Source organism: Lipotes vexillifer, unplaced genomic scaffold, assembly GCF_000442215.2.
Source record: "Lipotes vexillifer unplaced genomic scaffold, Lipotes_vexillifer_v1.1 scaffold687, whole genome shotgun sequence".
Taxonomy (NCBI): Eukaryota; Metazoa; Chordata; class Mammalia; order Artiodactyla; family Lipotidae; genus Lipotes; species Lipotes vexillifer.
The window spans coordinates 1,303,697-1,329,702 of record NW_006782674.1 but is presented as its reverse complement, the minus strand read 5'-3'; the positions used below and the strand labels follow the sequence as shown (position 1 = coordinate 1,329,702).

General features: G+C 39.6%; 1 protein-coding gene and 1 pseudogene across 1 annotated transcript in view; one reads left to right on the top strand and one right to left on the bottom strand.

The window, feature by feature from the left end:
• The window catches only part of CHCHD3 (coiled-coil-helix-coiled-coil-helix domain containing 3), a 289,976-nt gene that overhangs the window by 87,704 nt on the left and 176,266 nt on the right, over positions 1 to 26,006 (top strand). Inside the window, exon 4 of the mRNA XM_007455359.1 lies at positions 15,376 to 15,493. Coding sequence (XP_007455421.1) covers positions 15,376 to 15,493 — 118 coding nt within the window. The remainder of the gene's footprint in view (positions 1 to 15,375; positions 15,494 to 26,006) is intronic.
• LOC103076548 (polyadenylate-binding protein-interacting protein 1 pseudogene) lies at positions 13,143 to 14,322 on the bottom strand (annotated as a pseudogene).

Genomic DNA, 26,006 nt, shown 5'->3' with positions numbered 1-26,006 from the left:
GCTGGCTGGGAGTTAAATTATTCATTTTGTTGGTTTAGCTAACATGGTTCGTGCTGCGTGGGATTGGAGCACTATGTCAGTGACTAATATTGCATAATTTAAAAGCCTCAGTTCCTCAGGCCTGTAATATAATTGAAATTTAGAAATGGTTGTTAACATTGTGGAAATAGTTTTCTTTGTGTAGGTAGGTGTGGTTTACCTAGCCATTTCAAAGTTCTTATGTTGTTAAACATGGGTGTAAGGCGGAGGCAGTTTGCCCAGGATGTGCTTAGCTGTAGTTAATGTTGCAGTTCCTTTCTCTTGATCTGCTTCCACGCCATCGTGCTTTTTTGGAAAGGCTGCCCCATAGTAAACGGTCCATTTCAAAAGCCTGGTGAGCGCACGTCCTCCTCACTCCAACTTCGCAGTTCCTTTTCCTCCTCACTGAGAATTACGTTGCGGATTAGTGAAGGGGTTTGGGAGGGTTGCCACCTCTGTAACTGCTAACTTTGGGGCTCGTCATAGGCGTTCGTACCTTTGCAAAGCAATTTAAACAGTAATTTATTACCTTCTCAGCTGTAGTAACTCTAAAGGGAGAAAGACCCAACACAAGCCTCTTTGAATTTTTGTACAATGTTATACACGGTGTTTTTTAGTCATGCTCAGTGTGACTGTAACCTTTGGTTTATTCTTCTTCACTTAATGTAATTTTATACGCAGATTTGTACCTTTGGAATAGCTCTGTAGCAGTATTTCTCGACCTCAGGAGTACGTGAGTGGAAAAAGAAAAGCGTGGAAGCACATTGTGGATCGCCTGTCAGCCAGCCACTCGTTGCCATGTGATATCAGTACCTGTGTTTGTGTTTGCAACTGCATTAGGGCCAGTTGAGTTGTGTCCTGCATAAATGGATGGAAGAAGGAAGGGCTTTGTTAAGGGAGGGAGGAAAACCTAGACGTGTGTATTAATATTTGAACCAGAATGTGGAACATTTTACTTTGGGGGGCTTTGGCTGAGCGTTTTAGTTCACACAATCAAGAGCATGTAGTGTAGTGACGTGCGCATGGTTTCTGGAGTCGCCAGTGTAGAATACAGATGCCACCACATATTTTCCTACGTGATTTTGAGCAGTTTAACTTCTCTCAGCTTTGGTTTCTTCAGCTCTGAAAGGTGAATAACAACTACTCTGTGGGATTTTTGTGAGGATTAAATGAAATAAAATACCTGGCATTAGGAGGTACTCCATAAATGGTTATAATTAGTTGAATATTATGCATTTTTTCATTTGGATGACATAAGTTATATGTTAAAGTCTTCAATACTAGTAATAACAAATTAAATGGAATAGAGAGTGAGAGGACCACATGGGCCTGAATGCTTTTGTTGGAATAGTTGGAACTGTGTTCTGGCAGACTCCTCAAGAGCAAAGCCTCGCTGTTCTGCTCTGTCTCCTGGCCTGATTCCTTGTCCTCACACTGTGGCGTGCATAGTAAATTCCTGAAAAGTACTTTTTAATGCTTTTTCATTGTGCAACTCCATTCGTTTGTTTTATTTTTGTCGTTGATGTGAGTTCTGAATGGTAATTTTTACTTCTTAAGGTATGTCTGTGATTTAACTTGTAAGAGATGGGAAATATCAAGGGAATGAATAGGAGTTACCATAAAGTGACAGTAGGTAAAATCATACCGAATTTCACATCATTCGCTCTTTTGATACGTGTTTCTGCCATCTCATTTTATGTTTAAGGTGAAAATTAAAAGGAAGTGAACTCAGGCTTCCCTGGTGGCGCAGTGGTTTAGAGTTCGCCTGCCAATGCAGGGGACACGGGTTCGTGCCCCGGTTCGGGAAGAACCCACATGCCGCGGAGCGGCTGGGCCCGTGAGCCATGGCCGCTGAGCCTGCGCGTCCGGAGCCTGTGCTCTGCAACGGGAGAGGCCACAGCAGTGAGAGGCCTGCGTACCGCAAAGTGTGGCTTTCAGATCAATGTGTTTTTATTAGAGTTTGTTTTTTCTTTAGCATGATTTCATAGGGAAGGCTAGAAATAAAACATCTGCCAAGGAACGGATTTTTAGCTGGTGAATAGTGTCAGAGAGGCATAACATGGATCGTTGTTACCTAGGGAGAGTGCAGCGCGGGGTGGGCGTGGTGGGTGCTGAGGCTGTCTGTTGTGCTTCCTGTGCGGACCAAGGTGACTTAAAACAGAAAGGTGAGCCTGGCCTCATGGAGGAGGCCCCTTCCACTCTTGTTATTTCTTTTGAGGTTACAGAGTAGTTGAAGTAAAAAAGATAGGGCTGTCTTTATTCAGAAGTGAGACCGACGGAGATTGTTTTCTCAAGCCTGTGTCTAACTAGCTAATAATAACAGTTGTGACTGTGCTCAGTGATACAAAATTTGACTATCCTTTTGTTGGAGTAGGTTTCAAATAGTGTTTTGGGCACAAAATTGCTGGAGGCGGGTTGTCCCTCTGTTTCACGTACAACTTCATTTTCTCTTCAGTTTTCCGAAGAGGGTGCCCTCTTCTCTCAGCTAGACTGGCCTTTACAGCAATTGGCTGAGCATTTCACCAGCATTATAGAACAGGTGCTTGCTGTGGAGTTTAATCTTTAACTTACTACCGTGTGATACTAAAAGCAGAGCTCTGCGTTATAGGGTGTCTTCTATCGGTTGATTCCCCAAGACCTGTCCCTCACTTATGCCTGATGATGATCCGTGAGTTGCAGAACCGGACCATGTTGTTCTGTCCCCATGTAAAAATTGCTCTTATTTGACTGTGTTCTGGTATTAGTAGTTTTCACCCTGTATATATCTAGAAAGACTTCATAGTCCTTGCAGTATGGGGTGGGGGGGCTATGTTTCTTTTTAGGAACAAGGTTTCTTTTTAGGAAAATGCAGCTTAGAGTGAAGAGGCGAAAATAGGAAAATGGTTTCCGTAAGAATTAATGTACAGTGCCCGCGATTGCCCCATCCAGCACGTTTAATCTCTTAACTCTGCCCTAAAATGCTGTAAGTACAGTAAGTCCCCTACATATGAACGAGTTCCATTCCAAGAGCGCGTTCATAAGTCCAGTTTGTTCATAAGTCCGACAAAGTTAGCCTAGGTACCCAACTAACACAATCGGCTATATAGTACCGTACTGTCATAGGTTTATAATACTTTTCACACAAGTAATACATAAAAAACAAAAAATAAAATATTTTTAATCTTATAGTACAGTACCTTGAAAAGTACAGTAGTATAGTACAACAGCTGGCACACGGGCCGGCATCGAGTGAACAGGCAAGGAGAGTTACTGACTGGAGGAGGGAGAGGAGGGGGGAGATGGCAGAGCTGAAGGATCGTCAGCAATAGGAGACGGAGGGCAGGCTGCAATTTCAACTCATGCCTGACGTTGATGGAATGCATGTTTGCATCTTTGAAAGTTTGCAACTTAGGTTCATATGTAGAGAAATTTCTGTAACCCTTTAATGTGGGGAAAAAAGCTATAATAGAAAATTTTTGGAACATCTTTATTGGAGTATAATTGCTTTACAATGGTGTGTTAGTTTCTGCTGTATAACAAAGTGAATCAGTTATACGTATACACATGTCCCCATATCTCTTCCCTGTTGCGTCTCCCTCCCTCCCACCCTCCCTACCCCACCCCTCTAGGTGGTCACAAAGCCCTGAACTGAAAAAATACGGAACGCTTCACGAATTTGCATGTCATCCTTGCGCAGGGGCCATGCTAATCTTCTCTGTATCGTTCCAATTTTAGTATACGTGCTGCCGAAGCAAGCACTTTAATAGAAATTTTAAAGGTGGAAAGGATTCTAGGGAGTTGGAAGCTTGAAAGCATCTCCATTGTCCTCTCATTGCAATTTCAGTCTAATTCCCAGGTGCTTTTTCTTAGTAGAGCATCTGATGGATGGGTGAGAGCCAGTAGGTTAGTTTCGGCACAGCACAAGTTGGCCCCAGTCTATTTGAATGTTCTGAGAGAAGCTTTTGATTTCTCTGTCTCTGTTGTCTGGGTGGGTAGAGGGTGGGAGACGGGAACAGAGACTTTCTCTTGGTTCCCTTGACAGGGGGCTGAAAAGGTCTCAGCCTGTGGTATACCACTGGGCCACAGGGTGGAGACTGCTTCATCTCCCACCATTCAGCGGGCACCTCTGCTTAACATAACCGGGCAGCTGGGCCTGAGCCCTGTGAGTAGGAGATGAAAAGCAGCAGCAGCCAGGGAGAAGGACACTCAGAAAAGGTGCTTCTAGCAAGGAGTGTTGAAATATTTGAATGGTGCTTTTGATGTTTGTAGCACTGGCAACTATTGCCACTTGGTTGTTGGTAACACGCATTGATTTTAAGAGGCATCTTGATTTCATATTGAAGGATGAGGGTGAAATAACCCTGTATATTTGATGAAATAGACTAAATTCTAGGTGGAAATAAAGGGAAGAGAGAGAGGAGCAGTGATAATTAAATGATATAAAAACATTTCACTGAGCTGAAGAAAGACTGGAGTCTGCCAATTGAGAGGCCTCTCTTTATTCCAGGGGGATTGATGAGAAAAGATGCACACCTAGTCATAGACTGCTAGAATTTCTGAACTCTAAGGATGAAGAGAAAATCTTACAAGCTTCCTGACAGAAGGAACCACTGATTTATAAAGGAAAAGGGGGTCAGTCTGGGTTTAGGCTTTTCTTTGCCAAACTGGAAGCTAGAAGGCAAAGTGACATCTAGGGATTCCTGAGAAAGGACTGAAACCCCCAAATTCTTTGTTGAGCTCTCATATGCCTGTCAGGGTGAAAGAGAGACTCACAGATATGCAAGGATTTGGAGAAAACTTATTAATGTAAACAGCAGCCAGAATCCACTAAGGAGACAAAACTCGTCAGTTATTTTTACAGAGAGAATTTAATGCAAGAATTGTTAATGCAGAACAACAACAACAAAACAACTCAAAGGCAGGGCTGTTCAATAGAGATGTAATGTGAGCCATCTATGTAATTAAGATTTTTCTAGTAGCCACATCAAAAAAAAATTCTAAGATTTTATTTTCCCCACTATATTCAAAATATTATATTTTAACATATAATCACTATAAAGTATATTAGTCCTACTACATTCTTATTTTCATACTCAATATTAAAAATCCAGTATGAATTTTATACTAACAACACATCTCAGTTTGGACAAATCAAATTTCATGGGTTTGACAGCCACGTGTGTCTGATGTTGACTATATTGGCCACTGCAGCTCTAAGCTATCCCAGAGGTAGCAGTGGCAGGAAGCAGTAGGATTGAAAACATTGATGCTTGAAGGAGGGCGCTGTGGAACTGTAGTCCAGAGGAGGGGAGGCCAGTGGGTCTGGGACTCAAGATATTTGAGGAGCCTACCTGGAGGCAGGGCTGGTGTTTCCAGAGTGAGGTGCAGTTAGGTTGCAGGTTTGAACAGACTGCAAACTGGATTGGACTTCTGCTGTAGGAACAAGTGCCGCTGCTAGCCTGAAGCAGTGAGGCCTGAGCAATGCTGCAACGCATAGACTGCAAACTGGAGAGTTCCTTTTCCCTCCTCCAGCCTGCGGTCTCCCTCTGGCGCCCTCTATTGGCAGAGCCTAACAGGAACCCAGCTGTAAACCAGAAACGGGATTTAGAGACTCCCGCTGCCACTTCACAAAGCAGACGATAAAGAGGGGTGTGAAGCCGAGTCACAGCTAAGTATCTGACGCGCTGGTCCATCTTAGGAAGATTCATAAAGAATTCGAACCAAATTACAAATTAATTATAACAGAGATCTTAAATAGGGAAAGGTGGAGAGGAGAAGCGGCACCCATGAGAATCAACCTCTGCACTGTATACATGGATGGTAGACGGGGAACATCTAACAAAGCTGCTAATAAGGATTCTTGAAAATGAAGAGTAATTCTTAATGAGAAAACTAGGAATTGTATGAATTTAAAAGCACTGAACTCTTAGCTAAGAGTTGGGGGTGGGCCGTCAAAGTATTCAAATGATTTCATCTTACTGAGTTTGCAGAGGGTGGTGGTTGAGAAGGTAGTAAGAATTTTGTTTTTAAACAGTAGTAGGGAAAAAAGTGTTTGTGAATGTTCAGGAAGAGGATGACCACAAATCTCATAGAAAAATACCAAAGATCTTTCTGAGAGGGGAAGAGAATGTGTAGTAACTTGATATAACTGGGAAAATAAGGAAAGGGTAAAAAGAAATAACAGCAAAGTAAGATTAATAGTAAACGTAATATAAAAGGAAAGAAAGAAAGTTAGGTGTATCAGTTTCTTACTGTTAATAATTGTGCCTGGCCACAATTATCCATTTAAAGATCAAGGCTGTCAGATTATATTAACACACACACACACACACACACACACACACACACACACACACACACACACAGCAAGAGCTATGTATTATTTATGTGACATACACTTAAAGTAATTTGTTTTAATCTTAATAAAAGTTAAAAAATTAATGGATTGGCAAAGCTGTACCAAACAAAAATATGAGAAAAGGTACATATGAAGGTTGTAAGCGCTAAACAGAATTTAAAAAGCACAATTATGTAATGATAACAACCAAAGTTTATAAAGACAGCAGTCATTAACCTTTATGCATCAGTCAAATTAGCAGCTCAATATGGGAATCAAAAATGATTAAAAATTCAAAGACTGCTTGATTTAAAAAATAATAAAGGACTTTGTGTAATTATTCTTTCTTAAAAAATGTTTACTCTAGGATTGATGGAAGAGTCTGCGAAGCTTTAACATTTAAGCATCTACCAAAAAAAACATTGGAGTGAGTTAGGCAGTATGTGTATCTGTGTATGTTTGAGAGGCATAATGCAGGTGGAGGGTGAGAGATTGCAGTTTGGTTCAAGCTTGAAAGTCCTTTGAAATAGAAAAGAAGAAAAGTATGGATTCTTTGCCCTACAAGTCTTAGAAAGGAGAATGGTAATATCTTCTCTCTCTCTGGCCAAAAGTTTGCCAAGACTTACCAACTGAACAAGGACAGTTTCAAAATATGTGTCCTGGCAAAAATGTGTCTTTTAACAAAAAGAAACATAAGTGCAAAACACTGTAAAAGGCTTGATGTATCTTTTGTATACTTTAGGATACTAGGATGCTATCATTTCTTCAGAGACCAGGGCCCTGAACCAGGGAATGTTGTCCTGGTTTCCTGTCTTCAGGAGGCAGCCATCTCACGTTGTCATCTGTCCCTGGCTCAGGCCCATCGGGGTGAAGCCAGTGCTTAAGTTGCTGTCTTACCCCACTGGGCTGATGAAAGGGATTTGCCCCAGAGATACCTGCCATTTGACCTCTGGTTCATTTTTCCTCTGAGAACTCTGTGGTCTTCCTCCAGCATCTCAGTAAATAAACAACTGCAGCACCCATCCAGTGTATGTTTGCAAGGGAGAGGGATGTAGGTATTTTCAAAACAAGTCTTCAGTAGTAACAGGTCATGCATGGGCATTTCCTTCCACTACTTCTATAAAACAGTTTATTTTCAAGCCCTGCTGATATGGCACAGTTCAGTGGTGTGTGTCTCTGCCTCCCTGCTCCCACCATCGTTCAGTTGTATTTTGAATGTTTTGACAATTGATGTATACTTTAAGATAAAAGGATGATCATTGTAGTGTAGGATGCCTCTAAATATTCAGTTTAAGACAGATAAAAAAGAGGCCATAGGTCCTTCTAGTTAGATGCAAGACAAGGGTGCTTTGGGGTGTCGGGTAACTTCCTCCTGGGGAGTTTAATTGTGTATTCCTGAGGGAGGGAGGTGTGTGGGCCATGGATATGGTGACGTTAACTTGTGAACTAAAACCAGAATTCTTTTCAAATATAGATCTATTTTTTCAGTGCAGTAAGAGAATGTATTTGATAAGAAAATTGTCCGAGAAAATCCAGGACAGGTAGAACTTGTTCTCAAGTGAGACTTGAAATAGGGACTCGAGGTACAAAGTAATATGCAATGTGTAAAGGAGAGGTGATCGTCTGGAAGGGGGAGATGAGAACCATTTAAGATTACAGCTATGGGTAATCCCTCATAATAGTTGTAGGCTTCCGGTTATGGGCTGAGTTTTTTCCCCTTAGCCATCATTTTGAAGCCATGCAGGAAAATGCCCCCAGATCGCGAGTAAATTTTAGCGTGCTTTAATCACTTTTTAAAAGTATTCTTGTGGAAAGGAAGGCAACATTGATTGTTAAATTCTGAATGACATTTTAAATGATATTTATGTAGAAACATAGATGACCAAAATAAATGTCCCCTTGGTTGTATTCAGAACCAGGTCTTAATGCTGGTTAAATAATACTGATTTACTGTAGGTTTGCTAGATTTCAGTCATTCAGTGTTCCAAGACAGTGCCATTTCTTTCTAAATTACCATTATATCAAGGGTACCTGTGTTCCATCATATTAAACTCTATTCATTTCTTTCAAAAATATTTATTGAATGCCTGCCAAGAGCCAGGCACTATTTAGTGTCTCGGTTACAGTGGTGCCTAAGACAAAGTTCTTACCCCCTGGCTTACATTCTAGTAGTATATATATATTATGTGTTTGTGTGTGTTTGTTCATGGGTGTATCTTCTGTAAGAATGCAGGCTCCGAAGTCAGCCTGCCTGGCTGGCTACACCTCTCACTGGCTTTGTGACCTCGGGCAAATTACTTACAAGTTCTGTAAGCCTTAGCTTTACCTAACTTCTCTGTGCCTCCGCTTCTCATCTGAAATACAGTAATTTGATAGGGTTTTTGTGAGCATTAAATGAATTACACCTGTCGAGTGCTTAGAGCTGTACCTAGTACAAAGTAAGCATTAATAAATGCTAACTCTTTATCTGTTATACATATATATATATTACATCTCTCTCTATATATAGATGTTACATATAGATACATATTATATGTGAATGTAATATGGTTTTATTAATGTACATTCATCTTTATGTGTTTATTTTGGGATCTCAGTGCATGTACATTTCCTTCCAGGACTTGAAATAATTTGAACTGAGAAATTTTATTAAGCTTGCCTTGTACTTTAATTTTGGTAAAGTCTTATTAATAGAAAGCTGTATGCTTGTTCTGTCATTATTTTTAATAGTATAATAATTAGTTTGTTGGATTACTGGCTCAGCTTTTCCATTTAAAAAATGAGTAGTAAACAGTATTTTGAATGCTGGTTCAGCATGTCCTGACAAAGTATGATGCATTAAAATAAAATTCATCATTAGCATTAAAAATGACCTTTGAGGTTGTAGTCGCTCATTTTTCTCTTCCAGTGTTTGAAACAGTCTGAGTCAAGACATTGCAATACTATGCAGATATTGTCTGTGTGTAATGGTCATAGTTCAATTTTAGATAAATCATTTCCTCAAATCACTTTATCTAGAACAATCTCAGTTTTCCATTTATTCTCACCCATTATCTGAGGTTCTTATCAGCTTTCCCTCAGTAATATAATGGCCTTATATATTAAATTATAAAGTAATTTTCTAAGCTAGAATTGTATAGTATTACCTTTGTGTCAGCCTACATGAAGATAAATCTGAGTGTTTGTGAATGACCAGGTTCAGAAAAACATTTAGGGCCATTGAAAGCCAAACCACTTTGGGAAAGGGCTGGTTTGACTCTGGCAAACTCTGACTTGACGTAATGAAAACAAATAAAAAGTGAGCTTCTTTTAAAATAATTATGAGTAATATGATTTTTAAACACTGTCCTTATATGACCACAAAGGTGAGTAATGTAATGGAAACTGATTCTCATTGGGGTGGTGGTGGTGCCACTCTTTAGGAGGTTTAAGAACCATGGCTTTGGAAATCAGATCAGGTCATCTCAGGTCTCCTGTGTGCTTTTCCACATCTCAGTTTTTCTTATGTTAAAGGAAGATAGTAATACCTCCTTCCTCAAGGACAACAAAGTTGAATATATAAAAAATGTCTAGCTAAAGTTATCTTTAAAATACCCTTCCCATTTTCTTAAAACCTTTAGGTTCTTTCAATAAAATAATTAATATTGGTATTATTAATATTACCAGATATCTATGAGAACTGAATATATTTGAGTAATTTATTATTATTTCCATTTAAAGGACATGTTGTAATATAATATTCATTGTAGGATATTTGGCTGGTTTTTAGAAATTCATTTTGCTGGTGTATCTTAAATCTCTTACCTGATTGAGAATATACTGAGAACAAGAACTAGGTTGCTAGGGCTTGAGGTATAAGGGCAGAGCTGACTGGTATTTGTTTCATTAAGCTTAGGCAAGCTATCCAATTACTTAATGCAAATAAGAAAAGTTTACACTAAACTCCTACTTCTTTGCTTAAAACTCTAGAGAATTTAAATGAGGAGAGATATGTATTTAAAAGAAGGAAATTTAAATGAAACTTAAATCAGGGGCTTAATGTAGAATAATATTAGACCAGCAGATCTGAAATAATAAGTGGGAGATGCCAGTAAATAAAAAAGAGAATGTATTCTCCAAGATACTTGGTATGTTTAGTTTTATTTTGAGATAATTCTTAAATCTTTGGAAACCCAATAATGAAAGACTTACTTTATCTCATACCTTTTTTTTTTTCTTTACACGTCACACGGACCTTAAAAGTAGCGGTTCCATTGTCAAAGAGGGCTTTCTTTCCCTTGGGGAGTGTTTGCAAAACAACTTGGCTTTGGATCTATACTCAAGGAGGCCGGTATCACTCAGAGAGGCCCAGAAAAGAGAGTTATCACATTGGGCTCAAAATAAGAGAAAAATTGGTTGATCACACAGCCACTATCTTTCATAGATGGCCCTTGAATAGAAAAGCCTGATGGAATATAGAAGCAAGGGCACTGAGAGGAAGCTCTGAAAAGAATTGGGAGCTTCTGAGAATACAAGCACATTTTCTTTGCAAAGTAGTAAGTTGTTAAATGATCTCAATGAATCCATAAAAGAGGAAGCTTATTTGAAGAAAATATTGCTATAAATGCTTTATGTGGAGGGGGGAGAGGTGGGGAAATGAGGAATAGTGCAATTTAGACATTTCTAGTCTGTTGCTTTTATTTCTGAAGGCACTGAACAAAGCTCTATTAATTATACCATTTTTCTGAAACTCTGCCCTCCAAAATAATTTGAAAGAAAGCAGAACTTTCTTCTAAAATTTTCTAAATTTTTTTCTAAAATTGCAAAGGTGATTTTAAGCTTCAGGGACCCTTCCAAAGCCTTGCACTAATGTTTATTGGGGGTATGTGTGTGTGTGTGTGTGTGTGTGTGTGTGTGTTTGAAGAGAGCTCTTAGTGTCTAGGGGACCCAGCCTTTGGTATCTGAGAATGCAGTACAGAAGTTTAACTACAGAAAATAATTGCTCAGTGCCTCTGGAACTGACTGATGTTCCTCTAAGACAGTTTTTCCTTCCTGGTGTTGCTCATTTTATGTTTCTTAGATTTCAGTTACGATATCAGCTCCTACCCATATAGTTTTATGGCACCCTCACTTTTTAAAAATAATGAATTTGTCAGAGTTGAAGCTTCATGAGGGTAGGTGTCTCTTTTGCTCACCATTTTATTCTCAGTAATCAGAATAGTGCCTGTCACCAATAATTATATACTGAATGAATTTGTGAATCCCATTTACTTCTATCTAGTGTACAGTTTTTAATCAAGTACTTGGAAACTCTAAGGGTGAGACTAGAAATATAAGTGCTCATTGAGTGAAAATTAGAAAATTTGGAGATAATACTCCTTCGTTTCATTTATCCCCTGACTCTACATTTCTCAAGAAAATTTGGAATGGAGAGTAATACATTTAATATATGATGTTTGTAAAACTTTTAACTGCAAGGGACCTTAGACTGTAAAGCTCAACCTTCACATTTTAGGGCTGAGAAAACTGAGGTTTACTAGATTGTACCACTGAGTTGCTGGTAGGTAATGATAATTTGTTCTGGGATCTGCTGTCAGACTTAAAGATACAAAATTCTGTTTCATAAACAGTCACACACAGACCTTTCTTCTTTTCGTTTTATTTTCAGCTATTCCTTTAGAACTATTTGAGAATTTGTACAGGTCTATTTGTAAGGATAAATGAAAGTAACTGTAAGAATCAAGAAAGGAAAATCCCTTTTTGGTCAATTTGTGCCCCTTGCAATCTCTCTTCAGCCAAGAGTCAAGCATAGTTAGATGTATTAGGTATTGAAAGAAAGCAAAACTTTCTTCTAAAATTTTCTAAATATTTTTTCTAAAATTGCAAAGGTGATTTTTCAGGGAACCTTCCAAAGCCTTGCACTAGTGTTTATTAATAACTCTGTGTGTGTGTGTGTGTGTAAAACACACACACACACAGAGTTAGGTATTTCAGAGGCTCTGAAATGTTGTGGAATGTAAAACGCCCTTCTGTTTTAGATTAGTGTGGTCTGGGATCATCACACTTGGGACGCTTAACGTCATGGTGGCTTGGCCTTTGTAGGGCTCAGTTTGTGTCTAGTTTTGTAAATTCCGCAGTCTTCTGTTTTCTGGAACTTGTTTTCCATTTTTGTCTGTGGTTGGAACTATGCCACTCATTCATTCATGCGTTTACTCAGGTAATTTTTGAGCACTTACTTTGTGGGGCAGGCACTGCTTTAAGCACTTGGGGATATAGCAGTGAAAAAAACCCAGACCAGGTCTTCGCCCTTGTGGAGCTTAGAGGCAAGTGGGAAAGAAAGAAAGGAGCATGTGCAAGGATGGGGCTGCTAGAGTCATTATAGTCAATTTACATTTTAGGGGTCCTTGATCATAAAAATAAAGCAGAACTGGGACTGCCCTGGCGGCGCAGTGGTTAAGAATCCGCTTGCCAATGCAGGGGACGCGGGTTCGATCCCTGGTCCGGGAAGATCCCACGTGCCACGGAGCAACTCAGCCTATGTACCTGTGCTCTAGAGCCCATGAGCCACAACTACTGAGCGCATGTGCCACAACTACTGAAGCCCTCGCACCTAGAGCCTGTGTGCTGCAACAAGAGAAGCCACCGCAATGAGAAGCCCGAGCACCACAACGAAGAGTAGCCCCCGCTCACTGCAACTAGAGAAAGCCTGCGTGCAGCAACGAAGACCCAACACAGCCAAAAATAAATAATAAATAAATAAATTTGTATAAAAAAATAAAAAATAAATCAGCAAAACTGCTTTATAAAATTGATACGCTGAAATTTAATTTTACTGTTTTCGCTTATGCTCTGATACCAAACAGGACTTTTCTAAGCTTCTTCTATCTCCGGGTCCATCTTATCATCAGTATCATCCAAGTATGACCACCCCCAGATAAATCTGTTCCATTTTCTTCATAATCTGGAAAAAAGTCTTCTCTTTCAAGTAACTCTTGATATTTCTCTTGGTAATCTGGATCACCTGCAGTGAAAGGAACACCATCAGCTGTATAAAATGTTGGCTCATTCATAAAATAATTAGGATAATTTTCAGGTGTTGCTTCCCTGTATGTTGAAGTTGCATGGACTCTACCCCAGTTACTTGACCGGAGTTCTACAAGCTTCAGGAGCATCTGTTTTACATCTCTGCTGCAATTTGCATCTAGGACAACATTTTCACTTTTCTGAATAATTTCTTCCATATCAGTCTTTCCTTTTTCCTTCCAGGCATCTTCTAAAACTCACCCTGTCAACTTCAGTAATTTTACTGCAGAAATTAAGTTGTCATCCATAGGATTAGAAAAGAGGGCATTCAGCAACTCCCGAAGACTGACCTGAAGAATGTCTGCCCTTGTAACCTGTCCATTTGTTCCTTTGATCTCCAGGTTAAGATAAAGTTCTCCCAGAAAGAGTACAAATGCATGGAATCATTTTCGAGTCACTTTATCCCCTTTTGCAGCTTGATCTTTAATTTCATATTCAGTCCGACATCTTTGAAGTAGCAGCTGGTGGAAGTTGTCACTCTGTGGGCTAATTGTCAGATGATGGGACAGGTAATTACAGAGGCGAGCTCCCATGGAAGAGAAATTTGGGATAGATGTGGCCTGTTGATGGATGAGATCCACAAGTTCTTGCAAAGCATCATCTGTTGTAACCCAGCCATTCAGGGTCTCCGCAAACTGTTCAATTTCAGTTTCAAAACTGCCAGGCTGCTCTGAAAGATGATTTAAAAAATCCTGAACATATTCTGACAAAGTGGGATAATCCTCACAACCATCCTCATAGGATTCTGTATAATTAGAAGAATAACTTGATGGGTAAAATTCAGGGGCCTTTACAGATAGCTTACACATTAATACAGGAGCTACAACCACCTGGGGTTTAGCCATTGTTGACTCCAAATCCTGCTGTGGGATATTTTCCTGCAAACTAGGTGGAGCTCTCAGGGGCCTTGTTTGTTCCCTGGCGGCCCGGCCTACATGAGGTTCTCTGGAGAAAAGTCCTTACTTTTTCTTTTTAAAGCATTGCTTATACCTTTGGGATATGATGGTATAGAGGGGTTATTCTCTCAAAGAAGAAAAGGCAATCAGAAAATCTTCGTCCATGAGATTAGACTAAAATGTACTCTCATTCAGTGACTGCTGAATACCTTTATGTGCCGGACACTATGGTGAAGATGGGTGCCAAAGTAATTTATCCTTGTCATGCACAGTGGAGGGGTTTTAGTGGATTGTAACTTAGTGTAAACTAATTGTGTGATGAGGTTACTGATAGACCTAATGTAATCAGATGATTCATTAGTAGAATTAGTGTTGTGTGGGAATCTTGGGAGGTGAGGTTCTGTTGTCTTACTTTGCTGGACCATGTCTGCAGTGTCGCATTTAGTTTGGAGCTAAGGGACAAATTGGAGTCATCCCACAAGTGAGGAGCCCTGCTATTGAAGTGTCTGGCCATTTTTGCAGATAAAGATTGTTGGAACATTCGCTGGGAGGAAGGATCTCTTAACCGTGTTTTTAGTTCCTGCCGTAATGTCAGGTCCATGAGGGCAGTGACTGGTCCTTGGCAGTACTGTGACATCAGTGCCTTGCCCATTGCCTGACGTGTATTCAGTAAACAGTTGAGTCAGTTTTGATGGGAAGATGATGCTTACCTTCAAATATTTGTCTTGTGGATGGCTTTTTAATTAGATGTATTACTGCTATCTCCAGAGGGCAGATGGAGGCACCAGGGATCGAATATTTAGGTGGGCAGATTTCAAGCTGACATAAGAAGATCTTTGTAAAACAAATTCAGCAGTCAGGTTGATTAGCCTCTTGATGTATTTGAATTCTGTTATTTTAAATGCTTGGGTAGAGGCTGCTTGAGGTTTTACTAGAAAATATACCTGTTTTGGATAAATTTTAGGCCAAGATGATTTCATCTACTAAATCTGTGGCTTAAATGTATTTCATTAAAAAAATGATGTCAATTACTATAATCTTTCTTTTTTTTCCTCTAAGTTAGACCTTTTGTTGTCTTTTCAGACTAAAGCAAAGCAAAGAACTGGACTCAGAGAAGGCTTTTGCCAATGAGCAGTTGACCAGAGCTATTCTTCGTGAGAGGATATCAAATGAGGAGGAACGTGCTAAGGCAAAGCACCTGGTGAGTATTAAAGATTTAGTGGAAAGGTCTTGTCTACAAGGAAACTTCTGATGTTTGGGAAAAGCTTGCCAACTTTCAGTGTGGATGATATTCATGTGCTCTTTGCTTAGATTTTCTTTATTTTTGCCTTTTACAAGTGGCTGACAATTTACTAAGATTAACCATCAAAGACTTTAAGGCAGGTGTAATGAGAATTATTGAAGAAAAGATCAACACGGAGACATAGGCGTCTTGTCTGAAGGGAATTGTTTGCTTGCTCCCATCCCCCTTGCTTTTGGTTTCATTGTATTTGAAACCTCTGGGGTGAGCAGCCTAGCTTGTTTCTCTCCTTCCTGGCAACCACCAATGTTAGCCTGGGAAGACTCCAGCAAAGGTGAGTAAAGTGTTTGTTTGGTTTTTTTGGGGGGCCATACCACGTGACATGTGGGATCTTAGTTCCCCAACTAGGGATTGAACCCACAACCCCTGCATTGGGAGTGTGGAGTCTTAACCACTGGACCAGCAGGGAAGTCCCAAAGGTGAGTAAGGTTTGATCAGTCGCTTTCTGGACTTCAGAAAGGGGAGCCATTTTTTACAAGAAAGGAAATAATTTTTTCAAAGAAAATATTTCTAAAAAATTTAATTTTAAAAAACGATTACATAAACATGTTTAAAAATGATTATTAGTAGAAGAAAATTTAAGAGGCATCCATAAATCTATCATTCTCATGTAACCACGGTTTACACCAGGGTGTTTCCCTCTAGACAATTCTTATTCCTGGGTCTGTTACCTGTTGAGGACTTTGAATAGTGCTGTACATAGTGTTTAGCATCATGAACATTTTCTTTATATCACCGAAATGTAGTTTTTAATGGCTGAACAATAGTGTTTTCTGCATGCAACATGATTGATTTAACAACTTCCCATTGTTAAATAAAAGTGCAGCTGTTCTGGGTGAAGCCTGGGGTCCTGACTACTCAGCCCTCACTTTAGCCTTCTTAGAAACCCTCATATCACTTCTCTAACTTCTCAGAAGCTTTAGTGCTCATTGGAATATGGCTGGGAACTCATTGGAAAGATAAAATGTAACTATATAATGGAGAACTTGGGATGCAAGACTCAGGGGGATGTCCCTAGTTCAGGCAGCTGAGGATCATTAACAATATAAGAAAAGAGTCAGTTTCTCTCCTGTTCTTTTCCCTTGGTCCTTCCTTTGAGAGGCTAACTTATGACCAGACGCCAATAGAGAAGATACAAGTAAGCCAATGTGTGATGAATCCATTTCTTCAGTGACTAATCCAGGATCCAGGCTGAATGGGTAGGCAGTGAAGCCAGAGCAGAGATGATGGACTAAGAAAGGAAAGTCAAGGGACTGGTTGGTGCCATCATGAGGACACACACATTGAGTGGGACTGAGGCCAAGAGATGTGGAAGGAAAGTCATTCGTTGTGAATGGGGGATAATTTCAGAATTAAAGACGTTAGGTGTTGAGTAATTCAGTCATGACATCCGCTGTGCTCCCAAGTTTGAGGATTGTTTTGAGGAAGTTGAAAACAGGCCAGTGTGTTGAAGGGTCATTCCCACATATTTTACAGCCTCCCAATTTGAGGGCCAGGGATCGAGTGGAGAGTGTTAACAGTGCTTATGGTGGAGGATGGTTGGGGAGCAAGCTTCTCGGTTTCTAGTGGGCGGAAGACTCCTTGGTTGGCATTTTTCTTTGTGCCCCAGCTTTTGCCTCTTCTCTTTGAAGCACTCTTTTCTCTACTTTTCTTGGCCTAAAATTGAATATATTGCCTTGTTCTTTTAGTTCAGAGAGATAAGCAGATTGGGATTTTTCAAAAAACTCATTAAATGCACACACAGGCACTTGAGATGGCATAAAAAAGGAGAGTTTTCACAAGAAATGTGAAAGTATAAAAAAATTTCTTAACTAACAGTAAATAGAATATTATGTAATGTAGTTGGGTTGGAGCAGTATGTCTTCACATTTTTTCCTTGTACCTTATAAATCCTCTCTATTTCCTTGTCTGTTTTATTGTTTTCAGGTTAAGCATAAGAAGCTGGCATTGTATATTCTGTTTTGTAGGTGTCTTCTTTACTGATTCAGGGGTTGTAGGGTATGGGTGTCAAATTACTGTACTCAGAACTCCTGAATTTCAGCATCTATCATAATATTGGCTAAACAGAGCCCTCAAAGCATGTTGAGACTAAAAGTAGAATTTATGTAATAGTATTATAGCTGATTCAGAGGTTCCCGTCCTGGCTTGAGCATTCTCAGACATTTAAGTGATAGTTCATGGCCACAGCAACATAGTTGCCTACAGCAATGTAGGTACCTGGTGACTCCCAACTTATTTACCAAATTACCCCCTTTATTGTTGTTATTCATTATTGTAGGAGACATGCATGTTCATTGGGTAAAGATCAGAAAATAAATACAGAAATAATTAGATGAGTTAGATTACCATTATCCAGAGATAATTACTGTTAACATTCTGGTTTATTGTTTTATATTCCTTTTCATATTACTGAGTCTGTATAAAATATTTATATTAATATGTATATTTGTATTTCTCCAAACATAGATAGTAGTATATATAGTTTTATATAACTCTTACAGTAACCTTCAAATTAAAAAAATGTAGACTATATGATAAAGGTCTTTCTATACCAGTATGTATTTGCATGATCACATTTAATGGTTGAATGTATTTCACTGAATTTTCCTCTAATTATTAACATAATACAGGGATATTATAGAAAATTTAGAAAATGTAAAAGTCACTAAGGAACCACCTCATATCCATTAGGATGGCTACTATTTAAAAAAAAACAGACAATAAAAAGTATTGGCAAGGATTTCTGGGAATGTAAAACGGTACAGCCACTTTGGAAAATAGTATGGTGGTTCCTCAAAAAGATTAAAACTAGAATCACCCTATGATTCAGCAATCCACTCTTCCGGGTTTTTATCCAAAAGAATTAAAAGCAGGACCTCAAAGAGATATTTGTACACCCATGTCCATCGCAGCATTATTCATAATAGCCAAAAGGTGGAAGCAGTCCAAGTGTCCATCAGCAGATGAATGCATAAAGAAAAACGTGTTATATACATACAGTGGAGTGCCATTCAGCCTTAAAAAGGAAGGAAATTCGAACACATAATGCAACATAGATGAACCCTAGGGATATTATACTAAGTGAAATAAGCCAGTCACAAAAAGATAAATACTGTATTACTGTCCTTATATGAGGCATCTAGAGTATTCAGATTTAGAGACGGAAGACGGCAGGGTGGTTGCAAGGGGCTGAGCAGAGGGAGGAATGGAGAGCTTTGTCGTCACTAGAAGTCCAGTGCGCTACCCGTTGCGCTGCAGAGCCACCTGGATCTTTTTAATGGGTATGGAATCTCAGTTTTGCAAGATGAGAAGAGTTGTGGAGGTTGGTTGTGTACCAGTGTGAATGTACTTTACACTCTGGAACTTAACACTTCTGAATGGTTACAGTGGTAAATTTTCTATCATGTGTATTTTACCATATTTAAACCTTAGAAAAAATTACCAAGGAAATAGCATTGTTGTATGTATAGTTAATGTTTAGGGAGCATAAGGTTCTTTCTCTTCCTCCGCCCCCTCCTGCCACGTAAATAGTCCAGGTTTCAGGTCCTTCATCCCACCATCCTGTATAACGTGTGCTGTGGAACATGACTTCAAGTCTGTATTGTCTGTTAGTGCCTTGATCCCCAGCTGTGGGAGTGGGCATCCTCAGAACCCATGACTCTTGTGAGTGTCACCCTAAGAACTGTTCTGCTCTGAGTGCTGGACCCCCATGGCTGCCATTCTTAACCCTAATATGTGGGACTCTTTTGAGTGATGGCCAAACATTGATTTGTTCCTCTTTATTTAGTACCCAAATATTGCAGCCAGCAAGAAGATAAAGGTTGGATTTCACACATTTGAAGGAATTGGAAGGCTGTCTTTCAGTAGAACTAGGGGGAACAAAACTGATGTAATGTTAGTGCTGTGAGATGAAACTTCTCCTCCCCCTTCCCATTCTCCACCCACGAACAGTTGACATTTAGATTGCTGTCTCCTTAGATGTAAGTCCAGGCTTTTTTCCCCCACAGTTGTTGTAGCAGCTAGCTTTATTGAAGCTCTTTGAAGGGCAAAGTCATGATGGCCCTGTTGCTGAAGTTTTAAAATAGGATCAGATGAAAAGCTGGCACTTTGGAAGAATTGCGTTAGCTGGTGCTCTTGATTCAAGAAGAGTATACCAGTCCCTCACTGTACCTCTCACTGACTGGTACCAATATTTTCATCAGCTGTTTCTACCCAGAGGTTTTGGAAAGGCAGTTTACTGATAACTGTATCCACATGAAAATGTTAACTAAAATTCACATGAAAGGATTGTGGCTTAGGAGCAGGAAAGCAACTCTGTAAAGAATGAAGACTAATTAAAAGGACAGAGCCAGGAAACCTGTAAAGTTAATGTGACTTGACATTTGTGTATCTTTGAGATCTCCTACATCTAAATCTAATATTTGCTGTGTCATTAGATTTTTTTAAAAATTAAAGAGTAGGGGGTTGTGTTTATTTGACTTTGCAGTTACATTTGATTTCTTTTTAAAATGTTAATTAAAATTTTGACTCACTCTGTCTTACTAAACAATGCTGGTTTAACATTAGTCATTTCTTGTTATAACCACAGAACTGTGTAGTATTTTTTTCTTTTTTAATCTAAACTTGAAGCCACAATTTACTTACTTAAGGAAATATTTACTTAAATATTCTGGAGCTTAAATGTGAAATCCAGGGAAGCCCTCCTTCGCTTTTTGGACCGATATTTTATTGAGTGCTTACTGTATGAAAAACACGGTGCTGGATACTAAGGATGTATAAACGAAAAAGACAAAATCCATAAGGAATTAGTGCAATGTGGGAGACAGATACACAAAAAATAATGTTAAGAAGCGCTAAGTCTGGGACTTCCCTGAAGGTCCAGTGGTTAAGACTTCACCTTCTAATGTGGGGGTGTGTGGCTTAAAGCCAGGCTAAAAAACAAAACATAAAACGGAAGCAATATTGTAACAAATTCAATAAAGACTTTAAAAATGGTCCACATTAAAAAAAAAAAGAATCATTTAAAAAAAAAAGGTGCTGAGTCTGTGATAGAGCCATGCTACTTATATCCTTGTGAGAATCCTCACTTAAGTGAAAGCAGGGATTTACTTTCATTTAACCCATTGCTGTCTGCATTCGTTCTTTCACACATTTGAGAGCCTGGTGTATACTGGTGCCTGGTAAAGAGTAAAGAGTCAATAAATGCTTTGCTGATTTAATAAATGAAGAATTGAATTTACTCAGGTTGTAGAAATGGGAGGAGAGGAAGTGGGGAAGACAAGAAAAGATTTCCTAGGGAAGTGGTGCCCTAGTGGAATCTTGAAATACGAGTAGGAATTGCCTGTATGGTTGAGGAGTAGGGATGGTCCAACCTACAGTATTGCAGGTAGAAGCATGGAAGCCTGGGGACACTGGGTTACGACAAGGAGTTGCTGAGTGGGAAGTACAGGGTAAGGAGTGTTGAGGGATGAGGCAGAAGTTGTTAGCAGGGCTAAGGTCATGAGGAGCTTGTATGCAGCCCAAAGAACCATGGACTACATACACGCAAAGGTTTGAAATGCAGTGGCAAATGCGGGCATTTTGATAGCTCTCTTTAGTCAAGTGTGAAGGATGGAATAGAAGAGGGAATGAATGGAAACAGAGATCATCCTCTTCTGTGTTCCCCTTCATCACAAATTTATAAGCCACCTACTGTGTGCTATGTGATGTCAGTTGCTGGGGATGCAAAGATGAATTAGATTCGGTTGCTTTTCCTTAGTCTCCATCTCCAGTCAAGTATAGGGTGTGTGGGGAAGGTCATTTGTAACTTGGATTTTTTTTTCTACTTGTTATAATTTTTGAATTTGTAATACCTCATAGTGTTTAGAAAAAATAACACAAAAAAATTAGGGTAATTGGATGCATAAATTCAGTTTTTGCAAATTTAAGCTGCTGTTTCACCAAAATGTCACTTTTCATCCCCAGTTTCCCTTTTGTCTGAAATGCTCCAGTGAAGCAGTCAAGAAGAAGAATTGATTAATTTTGTGCTGTGTGCTTTTCAGTTCTGTGTTTTGTTTGTGCTTCAAACTGTGACAGTTGAAATTTCATGGTAAAGAGAAAAAGGTTTTGAATTTGGGGTCTGGAGGAAAATGACTAAATTAAAGGAAATAGGTAAGAATACCACTGCTGCCCAACTATAAGTGAGGTTCTGCCTAAGGGCAGAGAATACACTTGGGGTTGTAATTTTGAAATGATCAACATAGTTCATGCTCAAAAGTTCTGTGTTGAAGAAAGGTAAGGGTGATCACTTGGGGCTTTTAGTATCATTAAAATTAACCAGGTAAATGAAGTTGCAGTGTAGCACTGGTTATCCTGGGTTCTTTTGTTGGGCGCTTAAAAATCCTTTTTAAAAATGTTTGCTATTTTGCGCTGAAAATCATTTGCAGCAGCTTGATTATGTGAATCGCTTTGATGTTAGGGTTCCACATAAGTTAAGCGAAAAAAACGTTCTTGACTATATTTCCTCATGCTATTCGGTACTTAAATGTAACAAAAATGTTCTGTTTTTAAAACAAATTGTGATGGGCGATGAAAAGTGAATACTGTACAATAATATGGGACAGAAGAGATCGTGGGGCAAGTGAAATGAACCACCACCAACCTCACCAAAGGCCGGTCTTCATCCAAAGAAGTGATGTGTATATGGTGGGATGGAAGGAAGTCCTTTATTATGAGCTCCTTTCGGAACACCAAACAATTAATTCCAACAAGTACTGCTCCCAATTAGACCAACTGAAAGCAGCACTCGACGAAAAGCGTCTGGAATTAGTCAACAGAAGACACATAATCTTCCATCAGAATACCGCAAGGCCACATGTTTCTTTGATGACCAGGCAAAAAACTGTTACAGCTTGGCTGGGAAGTTCTGATTCATCCACCGTATTCACCACACATTGCACCTTTGGATTCCCATTTACTCCGGTCTTTACAAAATTCTCTTAATGCAAAAAATTTCAATTCCCTGAAGACTGTAAAAGGCACCTAGAATGGTTCTTTAAAAAGTTTTGGAGAGATGGAATTATGAAGTTGCCTGAAAAATGGCAGAAGGTAGTGGAACAAAATGGTGAATACGTTGTTCAATAAAGTTCTCAGTGAAAATGAAAAAAAAAAAAAGTTTGCTATTTTGGACTTCCCTGGTGGTGCAGTGATTAAGAATCCACCTGCCAATGCAGGGGACACGGGTTCAATCCCTGGTCCGGGAAGATCCCACATGCCGAGGAGCAGCTAAGCCCATGTACCACAACTACTGAGCTTGCGCTCTAGAGCCCACGTGCCACAACTCCTGAAGCCTGCATGCCTAGAGCCCGTGCTCCGCAACAAGAGAAGCCACAGCAATGAGAAGCCTGCACACCACAACGAAGAGTAGCCCCCACTCGCTGCAACTAGTGAAAGCCTGTGCACAGCAGCGAAGACCCAATGCAGCCATTAAAAAAAAAAAAGTTATATTTTTGGGGTGCAATTTAGTAGTTCAGTTATAATCTCTATTAATACACTCCCTCTGGTTATATATGCCCTGGGCTGGTTTTCTTGCTATAGACACAAATCCCCAATTGTTCTGACATGCATGGCATATTAATTTGCTTTGAATGCCAAAAATGAAGTTAATGATTTTGAGCTTTCACTTTCGAGGACTACTTAAATATAGAATTTCTGCTTTATGTCAGAGATTTAAGCCATTTAGGCATAAAGTATTTTCCTCAATGTTATTGGTGAGAATGGGACCTAGGATCCATCTGCAAGTGCATTCTTCCTGTCTCTTGCTCAGTTCCTATCTTACCAGGAAACGTAAAGGGCAGCGGCCCTCAAGACAGGTAGGGGCAGAGGCGTACAGCATCATTTTGCCTTCTGTGTAAATGTTTGGATTCAGTAGGCCATTATAGTTTCCAGGACAAAGCATCCGTATCCTATCTTCTCCCTTTATGTACTTTGTTACCTTGTGTGCTCTTTACCTCCTGTGCGTGTTACGGCAGCATTACTGTTGTCAGCTGGAATGCATACAGCCCTGTGAAGATACTTTTAGTCAAATATTCCATGGAGTGGCAGGGTACCTTCTGGTATGTTTGTTTGCCACAGTAGTAGAAAAAGAGAAACAAGTTTTGTCTCAGTATGCCAACCTCGTCTTTACGTTCAGAGCCCGGAAAGAATAGGACTGCTGTTGCAGATTTCAGTATTGCTCGTATAACGAAATCTTAACCAGATGAATGTATTTCTCAAATGTATGTAGTCAGACCCCTTCCTCACCAAGATTTGCAGGAATACCTAGGATCTTAACATTACCAAATAGCCTTAGAGAAACCTGATGTCATGCTAAACAGATATTGAGGGGCCTAGAGGAGAGAATGGCTGAGCGTTCTTTTCAGAATGGAGATTAAATTTCACTGTCGAGGTTGGTGAGTCTGTCCAGTGAACACAATGTAGAGGTGACTGCAATTTGCTGGTGTTGCTTTTTTTGAAGGAACTATCTCAGTCTGTGTGACCTGTTGACAAAGTGATTAGAGAAGAGTTGAGTATAATGCTGTTGATGTTCTTGCCAACAAGTAGTTGTATTTAAAGACAGCTATGAGGAACAACTCTGCTTAGAGTGTGCTGTCTGTTGTCATTCTGAATGCACTTTAAAAATTCATCAAGGGCTTCCCTGGTGGTGCAGTGGTTGAGAGTCCGCCTGCCGATGCAGAGGACATGGGTTCATGCCCCAGTCCGGGAAGATCCCACATGCTGCGGAGCGGCTAGGCCCGTGAGCCATGGCGGCTAAGCCTGCGTGTCCAGAGCTTGTGCTCCGCAAAGGGAGAGGCCACAGCAGTGAGAGGCCCGCGTACCGCCAAAAAAAAAAAAAAAAATCATCAAATTTCTTGCAAATTTCTTGCAAGTTGGCTCAGGGCAACACCTGTTGAGTGGTGTCATATGTTGTATCCCTGCCATAAATAGCTTATTGGCATCTCATCAGTTGGGTCATTATGGGTGTCAAGGTGAGGTATGGAGAGCATTGAATAAAAATCCTTAGGTAGCTAAGGTGCAAAGGGCTGGTTATAATTCCATCTGTTTACAATGCCCTGGCATTTATTGTTAACTTATTTGCTTCACTGCCTGGTCTGCGATGAACTGTCATTAGGGCCTTGGAATTTTATTGAACTGACATCATAATCTCATCTCCTACTGAAGAGGCTAAGAATTATGGCCCTCAGTGTTTGCTTTAACCTGTAACAGATTAAAAGTTTAACAGATTGCATTGGCATTGGCAGGCAGATTCTCAACCACTGTGCCACCGGGGAGGTCCCAGAACTGTCAGTTTTGATATAGCCTTGGAGAATTGCTTTCAGCCTGTGGTGCATGGACCTCTGGTTTAGTGAATTCAGTAGTAAATTGAAGAGCAGTAATGTTTACTAGGTGACATACCATGTGCAGTGAGGTCTGCTTCATTTTTGTTTATTGGACATTAAATTCTTCACAATGCTGAAGAACATCCTTGAGTGGCTCTGTATTTATTTCTTTTATGTATCCCTGCTTTTGTTGCTTAGATATGATTCCTAAATGGGATTGAGTTATGTTCTTTCTGTGTTTCTTGATGTTTTGAACTGTGCCCTGCTTTGGGGGGTGGGAGGGTTTATTGTCATGTAGCCTGGGGTTATTCCCTTCACCATAAAGACATTCAACATTTTGTTCCAATGTGACACTCGCCACGATTTTCTTTACTAACTATATTTTAAGGATGACTTCTTCTGAAAATATCAAGGGGCAGAATTACCAAATGAAATAAGGCCTCCATTCTCCAGAGAGCAGGAATCTGTTTACAAACCTGCAGTATTTATTACATACCTCATTTAGCTCATTCATCATTTTAATAGAAAAATGAGTCATTTTAGATGATTCTGAAATAATGCGAGGTAAGCTACATAGCCCCAGGCAGAATATGATTTACTCAGCCACCAAGCTGTTTTCAAAAAAATAAAATGGAATGATCAGCACCAATAATTTATGATTACTTGTGGTAAACTTATCAGATGTCTTCATTGTCATAGAAATTTGTTGATGAGATTAAAAGTTTAGAGGAGTTTTCTAGCAAACTTCTCCCCGTTCTTCCATCTTTTACAACAAGTGGCTGCAAGGTTCTGTACTTAGCTGTGTGTTTAAATTTCCTCTGCCTGCTTAAAACACTGACTGTAAATTTAATTCCAGATTCATGTTGAATATTCTCTTGATAAGAAAGAACACCAATCAGTGTCACGGGGCCAGTTTTATTGGAGTTTATTATAAACCTATTTGTATACATTTTTTGCTTAGACATTAAATGTTGATCCTTTTACAGTTTCCTTAGCCTATCTGATCTCAGGAACACAGCTAGTTGGCCTGGAATCATAACTCCGAAATCGAAATGAGT